Source organism: Protomyctophum bolini (genome assembly GCF_963924005.1).
Source record: "Protomyctophum bolini genome assembly, chromosome: 6".
Classification (NCBI taxonomy): domain Eukaryota; kingdom Metazoa; phylum Chordata; class Actinopteri; order Myctophiformes; family Myctophidae; genus Protomyctophum; species Protomyctophum bolini.
In genome coordinates this window covers 9,445,850-9,464,436 of record NC_137867.1, presented here as the reverse complement: position 1 = coordinate 9,464,436, position 18,587 = coordinate 9,445,850, and the positions used below count along the sequence as shown (strand labels likewise).

Below are 18,587 nucleotides of genomic sequence, written 5' to 3'. Positions count from 1 at the left end.
TGTGTGTGTGTGTGTGTGTGTGTGTGTGTGTGCGGTTGGTATGTATCTAGTTACAATCTGTATCTTACACACGGCAGGAAACCTGAGGACCGTTAGTGCATCTGTTTACCTGGCGGCTCCACTCTGCTCGGTGGGGGCCAATGCAGCCATCAGCCGGTGAAACACCATCTCTGCGGGGTTAATATTTAAAGAGTGCTGAAGAGTTGGGTTCCCTGGAGAGAACAGGACTTCCACAGCTTTGTTCTGCTTGCCTCGATCTGCACTCTGCTCAACGGCCAGGGTCAGGACGGCAGGCAGGCAAGCAAGCAGGAGAAACCGCACCAGGATTCACTCTAAACGTGCCTGATCTACTCTGATATCCACTAGGTAATTATAATTGTCTCCATTTCTCCATGGAAATATAATACAATAATGTAATATATCAATATCGGCCGATATAATAATAATAATATAATTAAATATCTTGCATCTCTACTTATATGGCATAAATGTTCTGCTTTCTCTTCAGGTTGTGGACAAAGATGCGAGCTCATGCTCACATATAAAGTCATATCACAGCTAGTACCGTCTCCATCCTCCAGGATGTACGTGAATTCACCTGGAGCAGAGAATACGTCCTTTACGTTGACTTTTCTGGGAAAGAAAGTAGGAAGACATCATTCTGTGGCCCCCGCTGGCAAGCGCCGTGAGTGAAACACGAACGCACGCACGCACGCACGTGATTATATATTATATTATATTGCTGCTTCTGGTCAGGCAGAATTAAATAGTGCTCCGAAAATGATTCCACGTTTCGACAAAAACAATTTGGTCTTTCTCAGGTGACCATTGATTACCCATGACCCCTTATCTATAGGCTTATTCCATCACGTGACCAGTCACCAGAGTATAGCAATCTGAGAACCCATCGTCAAAAAATAAAGGGAAAACAGCGCTCTCTTTTCCTTTGAATTTGACGGAGTCAACAGTCTGTCTCGAGAGACTACCAGAGTAGTGACGCAATAGGGGGAAAAAAACATACCATGCTAGTAGTATACCAATACTGTGTTGTGGTAAGTAGTAAGGGCTGGAGCATATCTCCTCCTGTCTCTGTAGCATGAGGCGACATGATGCACAATTACAGCCCTGATGTAAAAGTACACCCCCTGGACATCACGCTATAGCCGGACTTACCCTCCAATCCAGTCCTTGATGCTGAGTGCCAAGCAGGGTCCCACTTTGATAGTCTTTGCTCTGCAGAGTCCCGGCCAAGGATTCGAATCGAAGCCCCGATCCTCTCAGTCTCAGGGCGGACATGAGATCACTGCTCTGGTAGCAGCTGTTGCAGCAGATCCCTCTAATAAGATGCACCAAGATTTATAGAACAGGAAACAGGAAGAGAGTCAAGGAACTATTGCCTGCATGGCATCGAACCGGAGACTCGCTGGGAGGCATCAGACGTTTTTACAGCACATTTTGATTCAGTTTAGTTTGAATGAAATTCCATTTGGTTTTAGTCATATTTTAGTCATCTGAAATGTTGTTGTGTTAGGTGTAGTTTTAGTCGACTAAATATCATAAGTTGTTTTTGTCAACAAAGATGTATTTTGGCGGGCCTTGGTGGCGTCGTAATGGCTGATTTTACACTTGGTTCCATGCTGAAAATAGCTGATCTCTAGTTGATATGAAACACTTGGAGATCTGCTATTTTCAGTGTATAGTGCAACCAAACATAAAATGACTTGTCAGTTCTATACTGGATCTCTTCTCCAGTCCCTCCCTAACATTTTTAGTTTAGTATTTGTTGACAAAATTGTCAATATATTTAGTTTGAGTCATCATGGCTTAGTTTTTATTTTGTTTGTCAGTGAAAAAAGGTAAAAGGTTCGTCATAGTTTCACTCCGGCTCTCGGCGGCCCAAACCTCAGCTAATCTTTGCACCTGAGATGAAACGAGCTGTGGGCAGACAGGCAAAGACAGAGGAGGCTTAAATATTTCAGCTGCTTGACTGAGTCCATAGGGAGGCAGTGGAGCAGTCCGTTTATCAGAACAAACACTGCTTCTGACCGTCTGGACTGGAGCCCTGGCTGCAGGTGCTGAGTTGCCCCTACGCATGCATGCATCGCATGAACGCGTGCGCACGCACGCACACACGCACGCACGCACGCACACATGCACGCACGCACAGTGGTGAAAAGTACTTTGGTGGTAATATTATGTTGCTTGGGGCCACTAAAGGCCTAGAACCGGCACTATATTTGAAAATTAGCTGTGGCTCTTTTTGAAAACCTTTGACAAAACTGGGATTGCATAATGCTATGTGTGTTACTTACTTACCTTCCACCACTGAATATTCTTTTCCTCCAGATGCGTGGGAGACCACAGAGCACTCTTCTGCGTGCCCCGAGGACGCTGCGCTGCAGGCATCCCGGGTCAGCCGCGCCCCACTGACCGTCACCATACCGCCACCGAGCCACTTACCAGGCAGCGTGCCCGATGTGAGAGAGGAGGAGAGATGCTACCAACAGCCATGTCTGGTCCACAACACACACATCGACACCGACCTGGACGACACAGCAGGTGAGACAGATAGACGCACACACACACACACACACACACACACGCACACACACACACACACACACACACACACACACACACACACACACACACACACACACGCGCGCGCTTCAATTACTACTGCATACAATTCAGGACATAAACAGTTTAGGACGGCGATTTTATGATTGCCATTTTATAACGCTACACCCCAACCCTAAAACAGAAAAGGAATTGCATATCTAGAAGTTTATAACACGTTTCACACGACTATACAGTACATTTAAATCCGGCATGACTCCAACCCTCAACCTCTAAATAGATGTCTAATCCTAAATCCTATAACTGTAAACCCCAACCTGAATATTTTCTTAATTGCAATCTGTCAACCGTAAAGCAACTATTTCTTCTGTGTTGTGAGGAGCAGGGAAATGTCCATTTCTCCAATTCTATACTACACTAGAAGCGCTGACCCAGACGTTTTGTGTTTGGTTCGCCCAGCCAGTATTTGTCTAAGGAACATCACTGAATTAGAATATCTTTGAATGAATAGTTTATTTCGATCTTTCAGAGAGACATTACACATTCGTTATGTACACTGGACTGGAGATGAGTCCCTGCATGTGCACGATTCCTGACCTGGTTTTCTGTCTCTCCACCAACAAGGTGATGCTATAGGAGGAAAGTAATTTCAACATGATGCCACGCCCACATTCCTCCAGAGGGGAGGGGCATGAGATGAGCAGCTGCATGGGCCATGCTGAGTGGAATGTGTCAATCACTTGCATAAGGCCGGCCATATTAACTTTTACTTTCCAATAGTAACTCATTATGAATAACATTAATAGTATCCTTATTAATAATTTATTAGTATGTTTGAATGATGCTACTTCAGGAATTAAATAGATCGCTCTAAGCACAATACAAACTCAAATAAGCAGTTGGGATTTATCCTGCATTTTCTGGGTTCAATATAATGATACACAGGCAAATGTGAATACTTAATGTGTGTGAGGTGTGTGAGGTTAAACTATAGACAGTAACTGTTCTTTTTCTAAAAATGCATTATACGTTTTGGAGGTGTACTGTGTATGTGTATATATTTTTTCTATTGTTATGAACTATTTCAATCGTCATGATCTGAACAATGTAAAACGTCTTTTAAACTTGATGAATAAAAGCTAAACTCATGTATTGATTAAGCTGTGTTTCATTCAGACATAATTTTTTTTTAAATACTTAAAATGTATCATGATGAATCACATACTATCAACATACATGCTAGAATGTATAATGAAAAGGATCAATGAAAGATGGTTACCTGGGGGTCTTCATGCAATAGATGTTAATAGTTAATACATTATGTTGGGGCTGCTCTGGGGCATAAGGGCTACGCTTGCATGCAGGGGCCCTTTGTCTAAGACAAATGTCTTCCTCTGGAGGCAAATAATGAAGAACCTTGAACCTTGTTAATAATACAATATAGATGTTAGTTTAACACATGCCTCTGAGGTTCTCCAAGCTTCATCACTGTTAGCACAGTAAGCACTGGGTCTGAATAGATAAGGATATAGAGAGATAAGCGTGTGTGTGTGTGTGTGTGTGTGTGTGTGTGTTATGCGTTGTTGTGCGTATGCTGGCCTGGATAAAATGACTGAATTAAGGGTCCATTTTGTATAATTCGTTGAAATTGATCCATGCTGTCCGGTCCATATTTTCCTCCTGTTTAAGAGGTGGTTGTGGTTCAACACAAGGCCCAGTGGCTGAAGAGGTGGAACGCGTTCCGCCGCTGGATTGGAGCCGATCGCAGGAAACACCCGAGCCAAGGTCCTGTTTTACACACACCGACAACAGTGACAAGGGAAGTAGTGCATGCATGCGTATATACATGCATGCATGCGTACGTGCGCGCATGGTTAGGTGGGGGGAGTTGTCGTTTATTATGGACATGGAGTATAATGGAATACCGTATGTCACGAATGAAGTATGTGGGGAATGGACAGTATTTGAACAAAGGAAGCTGCGCAAGTTTAATAAGGGAAGCTCACACGTTTAATGTATTTCCTGTCAAATCTAGTGGGGGAAGGGTCTTATTGTTTTAACTGGCAGATAAAGACCCACTCCCTTTTGGTCATAATAGGACCTTCGTAATCGTTAGTGCTCCACTCATATACCTATACCTGTAGCACTGACAAAGGTCCTATATATGATCGAAAGATATGCTATATTTTGCACCTTTCAATTTGAGCACAGAGCACTTTGTGAGCACATGTTAAAATGAAATTAAAACAATGTTCTTAGTTTATGCCTAAGGAGTCTTATGTTTATGTAGAGAGTGAACCGCATATATATATATATATATATATATATATATATATATATATATATATATATAGGTCATTCAGAAACAATGTTAGCATCCTAATTTAAAGTCTGTGACAGATCTGACAGAACACAGCAAAGAAGCCAATCAAGCAACCCACATCTTGTACTGTATTGTGTCTGAGCTGTATAGTTATTGCTCTATTATTTCTGTGCTGGTTGGTTCTGACAGGCATGTCAGAATCTCAGCTGCCCAATGACAGCGAAGGGGACCAGGGCGTGGAAGCTGATCGGTGGATGGACGTTAAGATCTACATTCCCTATGAGTCCGTTGAAATCTGCATGACTCAGGTACAACTGATCCCTGCGGAACACAGTGGATTCATTTGATTTTTATTGTCAGTAATGGTTTAGTCTGTGAGCAGCTAAACTCCAGCACCGTTGTGTCGGTCACAGAAAAACTGTACACGCACACTCCCTGAATGACAGAGGTCGACATTTACAAAACACATTTCTGATCCGTTTGATTTTTCATATATTCATCATATTGCATTCTGATTAACTAAGCTAAGATTAACATCCAGAGTGTGCAGGAGTGGCCCGTTTTTCTCAAATCATGAATGCAGCGTCCGATTGCGGTGAAACTTTGCACGCACATTCGCAGTACGTTGAGGAACAAATGCCACCCTTTGACACTGCACGGTTATAGGGCGATCTCAATTTTTTTTTTTTTATATTACTCCTACACAGATTTTGTCCAAACATCACCCAAATTGGTAATTGGTATGCATTATCTCTATAGTCATGTGTTCATCAGCATATTCCATCAACATTGCTGGCCCACAATAACCTGCCTGACCTTGTGGAGAACTGTGCTCCAAGGTCAAGGAGCACTTTTTCGAACCTCCTGGGCCTCCCCCGTGACTCACGCCTCGACCACCGGGGTTGGAAAAAGACACAGGGGAGAGGGGAAGGAGCTCCAGACCTCCTGGGCCTCTGACATGATCTTCTAGTTCCTCATGTCATTGCTAAACCACTTCACAAAATAAATTAGAAAAATAATTAATCCGATGGATCCAATGGAGTTTTAAAATCAATGTGGAGAGAAGAGGTTTCCACCAACAGTATAACACAGTGAACAGGCGCCTAAATATTAATCTGAATTGTGACAAAAGGCTATTGACACTTTCTTTCTATATCACGGGGGCACGCACGCACGCACGCACGCACGCACACACTCTCACACACCAACACGTTGTTGTTAGAAACTGAGTGTTGCCTGTTCCCTGTGAGGTATTCCTGTGACTCTCTCTCACACACACACACACACACACACACACACACACACACAGTGTGTGAAGCAAAAACAATATGGCAATGAGAGACATTGCATGCCTGCGCACACATGGTACCAGGTCGTATTACTTAACTTAAGACCTGGAGGCGTTGGTCAATGCTCTTTGGCCACTCAGAATAGCCAAGTGGCATTGATCACGCCTCCAGGTCTTAAGTTAAGTAATAAGACCTGGTACTTAAGACACGCAAAATACAGCCCTGAGTGTGTGTGTGTGTGTGTGTGTGTGTGTGTGTGTGTGTGTGTGTTTGTGTGTGTGCGCGCGCAACAGGTAGCAGAGGACATGGAGGTGATGAAAAGCAGACACCTGGAGATGGTTCAGGAGTTGGAAGATAACTTTCAGCTCGCAGAGAGAGAGAGCCAGGTGACGTGTGTGTGTGTGTGTGTGTGTGTGTGTGTTTGGGAAAATGATAAAGTGAGGACATTTTGCTGAACATTTGTAGGCTATGGGTCTTTTTTATGCGTTTTATGATTAGGATTTGGACTCCCCAAAAGAGTACATGCTGTAAAAGAGGACATATATGGGCACCCTATAAGTTTGGAAAGAACTTGGGCCCCTTCTCTATAGTTCACCTTCACAGGTGTTACCGCCGTGATACTAATGAACGCTCCATTCTGGTCAGAGTCAGGGTGCTTTGCTGCTATTGTGCGTGTTGGCTCACTGGAAACGCTCTGCTAAACCAGTGGGTCTCAAAGTGTACAAATGGAACCAAATGGAGTGTAGTAATGGAACCGTATGGGTCCATTTGGTTCCATTTGTACACTCTCAGAGAGAGTTATGGGGTCCTAGAAATAAAAATCACACCCGTGTGAACCGAGTGGTGCAACTCCCCGGAAGTAGGAAGATTTAGGGCCGATACATCGATTTACTGCAGAATAGATGTTGGTTCTGGAAAGGTCCTAGGGCCGACTTTATTTAAAATATTGTCTGTATACATTCATGAATCCACTTGCTGACCGGCTGTTAGTATTGGGTGTTTTATTTTGTATCCTATGACAGGCAAAATTGTCAAAAATGTCAAACTTTCCTTATGCTTTAAGTAGCATGTGACATGTCAAACTAGCATCATCGTCATGGCAAATGTGAGGAGGTCAGCACATTTTGGGCAAGTGGCTATGGCTGTTTTTAGCCCAAGGAGTGTATTTTGTGCAAAACTAATGCTTGGAATGGATTCAGAATCATGAAAACCATCTAGTTTGGCATTTTTGCCTACCATAGGATGTTAATGGCAGGGTCACAGGAAACCCCCTATAAAAAAAAATCCCAATAGGCTACTAACAGCTGGTCAGCAAGTGGATTCATGAATATATGAAATATAATATATTATATGGAAAATATTTTAGGCCAATAAAAAACGTCTATACCAAATGTCCCATCCGTCCACCTCGACTGCCGGACTAGTCTGACAACAACACTGCAGACACATGGCATGGCCAGCGAGAGGCCCTACTGCTGACCGCTCTGCGCTGCCCCCCCCCCCCCCCCCCCCAATGACAGCGCCACAACAGGCCATTATATGAACTTTCAGGAAATCCCGATTTCCTTTATAGTAGCTTCACAAAATATCTGTCTGACTGCCCCCCTGGCACAGAGCCTTCATGCCAACTTTCTATGTGACCTCTGTGTGTGCGTGTGCGCACTACGCACATGCATGTGTCTGTTCAGGAGCGGACGGTGCAAACGATCAGGTCTCATTACCAGAACAAGATGAACTCTCTGAAGAGGATTCTGAACTTCTACCAGGAGAAGGTGGAGATGAGGAGTGCACAATGGGAGAAGAAGGTCATGGTCAGCATGCATTTAATCATTCACCTAAACATTCATTATTTTAACAATTCAATCATTCATTCAATCATTAATTTAATAATTCATACATTTCACGAAACCATTGAATAATTCATTAATTCATTCATTCATTGAATTCATACATTTCATGAATTCATTCACCTTGCATCCCTCGGTTTGTAGAGACTCCGGCTATAGCTAGAATGCAGAGAATTCATACACAGCTGGACTTGTTCTCTACATTCTAAACCCCTGAGTCTCTGCCGTCCACCAGCCATATATAATGGAGATGGCTGGGATTTATCAACTGTAGATTTAGTCGACTATAAGATCTTAGGATATAGTCGAATGAAACTAAAACTAAAACTTTGGAGAGGACTAAAATATGACTTACACTGAATGGAATTTTAATCAAGAGATCATGACTAAACTAAATCAGGATGTTCAAAATGAATGTCAAAATCAACACTGCTACTGCTGTTACATATCCCTGATAGGGGGGGGGGAAACCCATCGAATTAGGTTGCCTATTACATGGATTCGCCACAGGGTGGTGCTACTGTATAATCCAGCTTTATTTAAATTAAATCTGGAACACTCACCATCACCAGCAATTAGCAAACAATGCCCGCCCGTCTATCTCTCTCTCTCCGTTATCTCTGCAGGTCTTGACCGCACAGAACGAGCAGCTCCTGCAGGAAAACAGGGCACTGAGGGCAGAGAGGAGGAGGAGTACAAAGGAGACTCAGCAGTGGCACATAGAAAAGGTTGGACTGACATTGAATTCCACCACAGTGTCTGAATAGCAAATGAAATGATCGTTGTCATTATCTCAATGGTGGACCCGGTTGTAAACAAGTGTAATGCTTTATCAGTGTGTAGTGTAGCCCACATAACAGCCTCTGTATTGAGTTGTGCTTTCATGTGAAATGTTATGCACCCATTCTGCAAGCTGTTAATAAATACTTCAAAGCTTCTAACAGTATAGGCTACTCTATTAACTCATGTCCTGATCTATGGCACCCTCTACTGGCTCCATTTAGTACAAGGGGTAACCGCTGAAAACTCTGGGCAGCATTTAGTTTTGAGTGGTGCAACCGATCCTACAACCAGCAATGTGTACACCTATGTATGTGGTCATGTACCCATGTGGTCATGAGCACCAGTATATGACTAGGGTACCAGTAGGGGCGCCAGAAACAGAGAGGTATAGTGTCATCTTAATAAGGCACCGCTCACTTCACACAAGTGTGATTTTATTATAGCAATAACAAGCAATTGTATGGACAAACTACTCATGAATCCTTGATATTCAGTGTGTGTATATATTATTTTGTATTGGTCAGAGCACAGAAACTAATGATAACAAACTAGAAAATACTGTTCCGAAATTAACAGTGTGGACTAGCGATGTATGGTGATCATTCGGCATGTATATCCTGTATATCCTGTTTTACAATTCATATTTTGATATTGCTGTATTGTAGAGTGTATGTTGTTGAGTTTGTTTTTTGTATTTTGTGCTTTGTATTTCGGCTACATTCAAAATGAGGGCTTGCCCCTCAATTGTACTCCGAGTTTAAATAAAGGTTATGATGATGATATCCTTCAGGTGGAAGAAAAAGTTAAAATATGGAGATGCGGTGGTGAGGTGAGGCCCGACAGCTACGCGGTAACACAGGACTACAACTGGAGTGTTTCATTATGTGATTCCCTAATGTCTGTGGATGATGCAAGCCGTTTAAGATTAACTGTAAATGCAAATTCAGACCCAAACGTTATGATGAAGTCATGTTAGCATTGCAGTCTGGATTAGTTTTCAGTCACCTTTCCTTCAGTTCCAGAGCAATGTTCCAACACATTTTTTTTTTAACCCATTAAAACCAGGAAATCATCTGTCATTTGCAGGACCCACAAAGGTTATTAGGATTTTAGCTATAGCAACATGGGTTCTTTAGAACAGTGGTCCTAAAATAGCAGACATACAAGCTCACGTTGCGTCACTTCATGCCACTAGTTAGTTTAGAACATTAAAAAATATATATAAACAAAATAAGTGTTTGAATGTTTTTATTTTATTTGTAGATATTAACTGAATATCATAAGACAGATTTGATCATCATGCGGGTCGCACGGGCAGAGTGCACAAGGTGTCCAGTCCAGGTGCGCCAGTAGATGCCCCTTGCCACAAGAATGTGTTCCCCGGCGGGGTGCCAGTCGCCGTTGAGATTGGCGGAACCACATTCGTTGCCGAACCACCAACCTCCACCATTCATTGAGCTGCAGTCATGCTGAGCAATGTCACCGAAGACGCAATGAGGGTTGCAGCCATCGTTGTCGCGGTCAATAGTGCTGAACCCAAAGCCATTTTGGTCGACTGCAGGATAATGACCCCGGATAGCATCGCCTTTGAATGGACAGAGAACAAAATAACGTTGTACAGACAAATTACAAAAGGTAGAACATTAAGCACAAGGAATGCTTTCATTTGTGTACTGATGGTTTGTGGATTCATTATGAAGGTCTTAAAGCTTCAATATAAAGCACAGCTGCAGTGGTTGGAAGTAGTCTCCCTACTCTTCCATTGTAGACCCTGGTGTCAGATTGACAATGGCCGGCCGGGTTTCCCCAACAGAGTTTTGGGGAAAGGGTGTGCAGTGCAAGGCAAAACCTCTGGTTAAAGTAGCCGGTATGAGATGGAGTGAGTGTGTGATTGGCTGAGTGAATCATGTGGATGAGAGCATGATGCTGCAGCGGCCCAATTAACGGCCAGCGCGACTGAACTGAGGTTCCCTGACTGAGCTTGCTCTGCACATGTCTACGACAGGCACAAAATGCTCATATATATATTTCTCAACTTTTCCTAAAATTAGGGATGCTAGAATTAATGTGGTTAAGAATGCACCAGTCTCTGCATCTTCAGAGAAACATGAAGCAGGAAGAAGAGAGAACTGAGGTGGGAATGTATAAGGAAATCCATTTCTACCTGCATTTCCACTGCATGGTCCAACGGTTAGCTTGAAGTTCTCCGTCTCGTTGCCCAGTTTAAAGTCACTGTACTCTGCAAAAGCTGTGCCGTCTCTATGGTCCCACAGGTCCACTCTCAACGTTTGCTCTTGGTCAGCGAGAATACCTTACTGAGACCTAGCCAGTGGTCCTCTGGGAAAGATGCCGCAAGAAATGGAAATGGATTTGATTAATTTAATCGTTTTACACTCTACAGTTGTGCGTACAGTAGAGGGTAAAAAGAAAGGTCGGCAGACTGGGCACAAAACATTCTGGGCACTAAGGAAATGTGGGCACTAAGCAAATTTTGGCACCAGGACGACTGGGCACTGGGAAAACTGGACCCTAGGAAGACAGAGCACCACAATTAGGATTTGTGTCCACATCTTTACTCACTCAATTAACACAAACAGGATTTCAAAGAATATGCCCTGCATGATGTCAACAATACCATATTAATTTGTCTCACTCATGTCCCCATTTCAGTATTAAGACTGGCATGCATGTTGAATGTGACATTTATAGAGGGGAATTTGCCTAGAACTTTTGCCACTCCAACCCCAGAACACCATGGATACAAATGTAGCAGGTACAAAAAAAAAGCGCACTTCATTACGTACCCATCAGGTTTCCAAAGCCATCTTTATAAGCTTCCCAATTCCTGTCGAAGGAAACTGCTACCCCAGAACGGCTCTGAAACACCGCCCAGATCCCATCTGGACGCATCTCACAGTATACCTGTATGAGGAACACCAGTTTCAAACATTAAAAAATTAAGAAAAAAATATCACATTATGTATAGAACCCACCGCAAAACATATGGGTGTGATTAATTTTAACCCAATATGAGGTTTTTATTTCCTTGTTATTTTATGATTTTAGATAGAATTCTGACATATGAACATTTAAATGATCTCCCTCTGTCCAACATAAAGTGTATGTAGTTAATGAAGTTATATTGAAGAATAAAAAAAACACGTTTTTAAAGGAAAGCTTGTAACTATTATTAGCTTAAATAGCCAACACAGTAGGCTACAAGTTTAATTATGCATATTCATTTTAAATGGTGATGCAGCCCATGGGCACCCATTGGATAAGGGCTGTCCCGCTATAAGAGGATCTAAGGCAAGCAAAGTCAGTGTCATCTTTTAAATCACATCTGAAAACATACAGTAGGGCTTTTCCTTAGATTGGATTTCCCCTTTCATAAACATTTATGTCCTTGCACACTTTTAAATATTGAGGATTCTCCGTGGCCATGTAGATGCTGGTGGTTGTCCTTAAAGTATGTATTCACCATCTATAGGATTTATGGGAACAATTACATTTACTAGCACAGGATGAAGAGGTAAAAATCCATCTTTGTCCACTAATGCACCAAAGCCAGTAAGTCTCTGCGGGTTACCTGCAGAACGCTTGGTATCCATATGAGACCAAAGGTGTATTAAAGCCAATTCTATTTTGATACCTCGAAGGATGCATCTGCTCCAGGGGGCTGAATAACATAAACGCCACTGGTCGCATTTGGTTGGAGAGTCTTGATCTGTGAGCAGTCTTCTCTTGGGGTTGTGTGTCCTGCCTGGAAATGTATTATATTTTTTTACTTAACAGCCAGAGAGACAGGAAGACCAGCTGTTATTGAGAAAACACTCAGCAATGACTACTTTCAGAATAAAGAAGGGGACACCCATTTCCCCCCTTTAACAAAAAAAAAAAGCAAACCTTAAGTGAATGTTTCTTTACCTGCTCAGTCGCAAGAGTCTCTGAGAGACTCAAGAGAAAAGTCAACATCAGCCCACAATGAACACTCAGGCTCTTCATGTTTACCCAATTGTCTGAGAAAACAAACAAATAATATGAGCTCAGCATAAATGTGTCTTGTATTAATGCATTTATTTGTAAATGTAAACTCTATAGCAACAACTATAGCAACAAAGTCACCTATATTAAATTGTTATTTTAAACCCAAAACCAAGTTTACAACTCACAAGATGGTATAATGACATACAATCAACAATCCATGGTATTGTCAATCACACATTTACCTGTGGCGTTGGACCCTTGTGTGCTGTTAAGAAAGTGACTCTGCAAAATGTCCCCTTCTGTTTTATACCGTTGCTTCTTAAACGGTTAGTCCCAATACTTGATTCTGATTGGCTGGTTACCGTCACGTGACAGTTGTAAATTTCACCGATAACCCACACCTTCAATCACTTTATATCATTCCCAGCTTTGTAGCTGTACTGGGGAAGGGGAGTGCTTGATTGGTCTACGAACCCATGCCGTGCGGGCGTCTAAGCACCGCCCGGCTCATATGACTGTGAATATGTAGCTCCAGGCAGCCCCGTAAAGACATCAAACGCTATTCTTCGGTCTACAAGCTCACAACGCCTGCATATAGACAGCATTTCCACTGTTATCCACAAGTTATCAATTATGTTTGTGTGACCACGTGACGCCACAGACTACATGTTTCACTGAAAATTCAAATGAATAATCAAAGGAGGTATTAATGAAATTCAGTCCATTTCCTAGAAGTAAAATACAGGATGACGGTGTGTAGCCTACGGTCAGGTTTTTCTCCCTTTCTTCTCTTTCACATTGTTCAAAAGACTTGTTTCAAGCTAGACTGTGATGAAGTTCTGTTAAATATATTGATCCTATTTAACTACCCAGCAACGAATCTGCTACGAATTTGTGACATCTTGATTGGATATCACCAATCATCATCTGGCTCACAATATCACCTGATTTCAACCAACATAAATTATTTCCACTAATCCTGGATGAATCAGAGATAGTCCAATCGAGGCCAGATCAACGTAAGTCATGTCATAACGTAACTAGTCAGATCTGGCCCAGCATAAGCTATATTATTTGTCAAATAATTGACAGAATTCCTAATAACTTTTGTGGTCCTGCAAATGTGTAACCTTCTATGCCCTGGTGTGAGGTGGTGAATTGCTGAGAGTGATATGTGACAAGTGTGTGAGCTGAGTGGAGGAGATGCGAGTGAGTGAGTGAGTGAGTGAGTGAGTGAAAGTGCAGGTGGTGACCAGGAGGTGATTAGTCCCAGGCTGGTGGTGAACATGCAGGAGGAGATTGGTCCCATGCAGGCTGGTGTTAAATGCCATCAGCACTTCTCAACACCAGCACCAGAGGGCTTCACTGAGTCTGCACTCCCAGGCTGGGAGTCCCAGCAACATGCATTACACATTTTTGTTCTCAATTATCTTTGGTGTTCAAAGGGCAAGGTCAAAAGTCAACCATGCCCTAGTTTGGCCTCTAGTTTATTTAGATCTATCCACTAACCTTTTGAGCTGATAGCACCGCTCGAAAGGGGACCCCTTTTGAGTGGTGCTAACCGTGCCAATGTGTGGCTGTGTGTGTGTGTGTGTGTGTGTGTGTGTGTGTGTGTGTGTGTGTGTGTGTGTCTTCCATACACCCCCCCAGCTCCATAGAGGTCCATGTATTTGGGCCCAACTTCACCTAGACTGTATTACCGTAATAAACATGGTCATGAATAGCCTACTTTCTGCTTTTAAAGTCTCATTTCTCATGTCATATTCTTTTTGAAAATTATGGTCCCATTTATTTAAAAAAGTACCATAAAGTCGAGTATGTTCTGAGGGACGTGGCTACCTTTACAGTCTATGATCGGGACCAACGAAGAAGGGGGGGTAAGTCCCGCCTCGTCTGGGCCAGTCAATGGCCAGCTGGGACCAAACGGATCTTAGAAAGATGGCCACTGACAGGCTTCATCTTACGTCCATATCAGACCCAGAGAAGACTTTTTTTTACAGTCTATGGTGTCAGTCAATACATCATAAATCATCATCTTAATAAAAAGGCACTGCTCACTTCACTCAAGTGTGATTTTATTATAGCAATAACACAAGCAATTTTATAGACAAACCACTCATGAATCCTTGATATTCAGTGTGTGTGACTGTGTGTGTAATGTATATATATTATTTTGTATTGGTCAGAGCACATAGAAATAATGATAAAACTAGAAAATACCATTCCGGAATTAACAGTGTGGACTCGAGTAGCGATGTATGATGATCATTCTGCATGTATATCCGTCAGGTGGATGAAAAAAAATATGTCCATAAAATATGGAGATGCGGTGGTGAGGTGAGGCCCGATAACACAGCAGGACGACAACTGGAGTGTTTCATTATGTGATTCCCCTTATAATAATAATGTCTGTGGATGATGCAAGCCGATTATTAACTGTAAATGCAAATTTAGACCCAAACGTTATGATGAAGTCATGTTAGCATTGCTGTCTGGATTGGTTTTCAGTCACCTTTCCTTCAGTTCCAGAGCAATGTTCCAACACCAGCATATGACTTTTGAACCCATTAAAACCAGGATATCATCTGTCATTTCAATTTGCAGGACCACAAAAGTTATTAGGATTTTAGCTATAGCAACATAGGTTCTTTAGAACAGTGGTCCTAAAATAGCAGACATACAAGCTCACATTGCGTCACTTCATGCCACTAGTTAGTTTAGAACATTATTTAAAAAAATATATATAAACAAAATAAGTGTTTGAATGTTTTTATTTTATTTGTAGATATTAACTGAATATCATAAGACAGATTTGATCATCATGCGGGTCGCACGGGCAGAGTGCACAGTGTGTCCAGTCCAGGTGCGCCAGTAGATGCCCCTTGCCACAAGAATGTGTTCCCCTTTGGGGTGCCAGTCGCCGTTGAGATTGGCGGAACCACAGTCGTTGCCGAACCACCAACCTCCACCATTCCTTGAGCTGCAGTCACGCTCAGCAATGTCACCGAAGACGCAATCAGGGTTGCAGCCATCGTTGTCGCGGTCAATAGTGCTGAACCCAAAGCCATTTTGGTCGACTGCAGGGTAATGACCCCGGATAGCATCGCCTTTGAATGGACAGAGAACAAAATAACGTTGTACAGACAAATTACAAAAGGTAGAACATGAACCACAAGGAATGCTTTCATTTGTGTACTGATGGTTTGTGGATTCATTATGAAGGTCTTAAAGCTTCAATATAAAGCACAGCTGCAGTGGTTGGCAGTAGTCTCCCTACTCTTCCATTGTAGACCCTGGTGTCAGATTGACAATGGCCGGCCGGGTTTCCCCAACAGAGTTTTGGGGAAAGGGTGTGCAGTGCAAGGCAAAACCTCCGGTTAAAGTAGCCGGTATGAGATGGAGTGAGTGTGTGATTGGCTGAGTGAATCATGTGGATGAGAGCATGATGCTGCAGCGCCCCAATTAACGGCCAGCGCGACTGAACTGAGGTTCCATGACTGAACTTGCTCTGCACATGTCTACGACAGGCACAAATGCTCATATATATATATTTCTCAACTTTTCCTCAAATTAGGGATGCTAGAATTAATGTGGTTAAGAACGCACCAGTCTCTGCATCTTCAGAGAAACATGAAGCAGGAAGAAGAGAGAACTGAGGTGGGAATGTATAAGGAAATCCATTTCTACCTGCATTTCCACTGCATGGTCCAACGGTTAGCTTGAAGTTCTCCGTCTCGTTGCCCAGTTTAAAGTCGCTGTACTCTGCAAAAGCTGTGCCGTCTTCATGGTCCCACAGGTCCACTCTCAACGTCCACCGTTTGCTCTTGGTCAGCGAGAATACCTTACTGAGACCTAGCCAGTGGTCCTCTGGGAAAGATGCCGCAAGAAATGGAAATGGATTTGATTAATTTAATCGTTTTACACTCTACAGTTGTGCGTACAGTGAGGGTAAAAAGAAAGGTCGGCAGACTGGGCACAAAACATTCTGGGCACTAAGGAAATGTGGGCACTACGCAAATTTTGGCACCAGGACGACTGGGCACTGGGAAAACTGGACCCTAGGAAGACAGGGCACCACAATTAGGATTTGTGTCCACATCTTTACTCACTCAATTAACACAAACAGGATTTCAAAGAATATGCCCTGCATGATGTCAACAATACCATATTTATTTGTCTCACTCATGTCCCCATTTCAGTATTAAGACTGGCATGCATGTTGAATGTGACAATTATAGAGGGGAATTTGCCTAGAACTTTTGCCACTCCAACCCCAGAACACCATGTCATTAGAGTAGATACAAATGTAGCAGGTACAAAAAAAAAAGCACACTTCATTACGTACCCATCAGGTTTCCAAAGCCATCTTTATAAGCTTCCCAATTCCTGTTGAAGGAAAGGAAAGGAAAGGAACGGCTCTGAAACACCGCCCAGATCCCATCTGGACGCATCTCACAGTATACCTGTATGAGGAACACCAGTTTCAAACATTAAAAAATTAAGAAAAGAATATCACATTATGTATAGAACCCACCGCAAAACATATGGGTGTGATAATGTAATTTTAACCCAATATGAGGTTTTTATTTACTTGTCATTTTATGATTTTACATAAAATTCTGACATATGAACATTTAAATGATCTCCCTCTGTCCAACATAAAGTGTATGTAGTTATATTGAAGAATAAAAAAAAACTATTATTAGCTTAAATAGCCAGTAACATGGTAGGCTACAAGTTTAATTATGCATATTCATTTTAAATGGTGATGCAGCCCATGGGCACCCATTGGATAAGGGCTGTCCCGCTATAAGAGGATCTAAGGCAAGCAAAGTCAGTGTCATCTTTTAAATCACATCTGAAAACATACAGTAGGGCTTTTCCTTAGATTGGATTTCCCCTTTCATAAACATTTATGTCCTTGCACACTTTTAAATATTGAGGATTCTCCGTGGCCATGTAGATGCTGGTGGTTGTCCTTAAAGTATGTATTCACCATCTATAGGACTTATGGGAACAATTACATTTACTAGCACAGGATGAAGAGGTAAAAATCCATCTTTGTCCACTAATGCACCAAAGCCAGTAAGTCTCTGCGGGTTACCTGCAGAATGCTTGGTATCCATAGGAGACCAAAGGTGTATTAAAGCCAATTCTATTTTGATACCTCGAAGGATGCATCTGCTCCAGGGGGCTGAATAACATAAACGCCACTGGTCGCATTTGGTTGGAGAGTCTTGATCTGTGAGCAGTCTTCTCTTGGGGTTGTGTGTCCTGCCTGGAAATGTATTATATTTTTTTACTTAACAGCCAGAGAGACAGGAAGACCAGCTGTTATTGAGAAAACACTCAGCAATGACTACTTTCAGAATAAAGAAGGGGACACCCATTTCCCCCCTTTAACAAAAAAAAAGACAGCAAACCTTAAGTGAATGTTTCTTTACCTGCTCAGTCGCAAGAGTCTCTGAGAGACTCAAGAGAAAAGTCAACATCAGCCCACAATGAACACTCAGGCTCTTCATGTTTACCCAATTGTCTGAGAAAACAAACAAAATGAGCTCAGCATAAATGTGTCTTGTATTAATGCATTTATTTGTAAATGTAAACTCAATAGCAACAACTATAGCAACAAAGTCACCTATATTAAATTGTTATTTTAAACCCAAAACCAAGTTTACAACTCACAAGATGGGATAATGACATACAATCAACAATCCATGGTATTGTCAATCACACATTTACCTGTGGCGTTGGACCCTTGTGTGCTGTTAAGAAAGT

General features: G+C 42.3%; 1 protein-coding gene across 1 annotated transcript; it reads left to right on the top strand.

The window, feature by feature from the left end:
• The first annotated feature begins 296 nt into the window (after positions 1-296).
• LOC308317275 (uncharacterized protein) lies at positions 297-3,296 on the top strand. The gene is made up of 4 exons (XM_080766148.1): positions 297-366; positions 509-685; positions 2,347-2,559; positions 3,205-3,296. Exons 2-4 carry the CDS (start codon positions 532-534, stop codon positions 3,225-3,227), a joined length of 390 nt encoding a protein of 129 aa, XP_080622274.1. The 5' UTR covers positions 297-366; positions 509-531; the 3' UTR covers positions 3,228-3,296.
• The last annotated feature ends 15,291 nt before the right edge of the window (positions 3,297-18,587 follow it).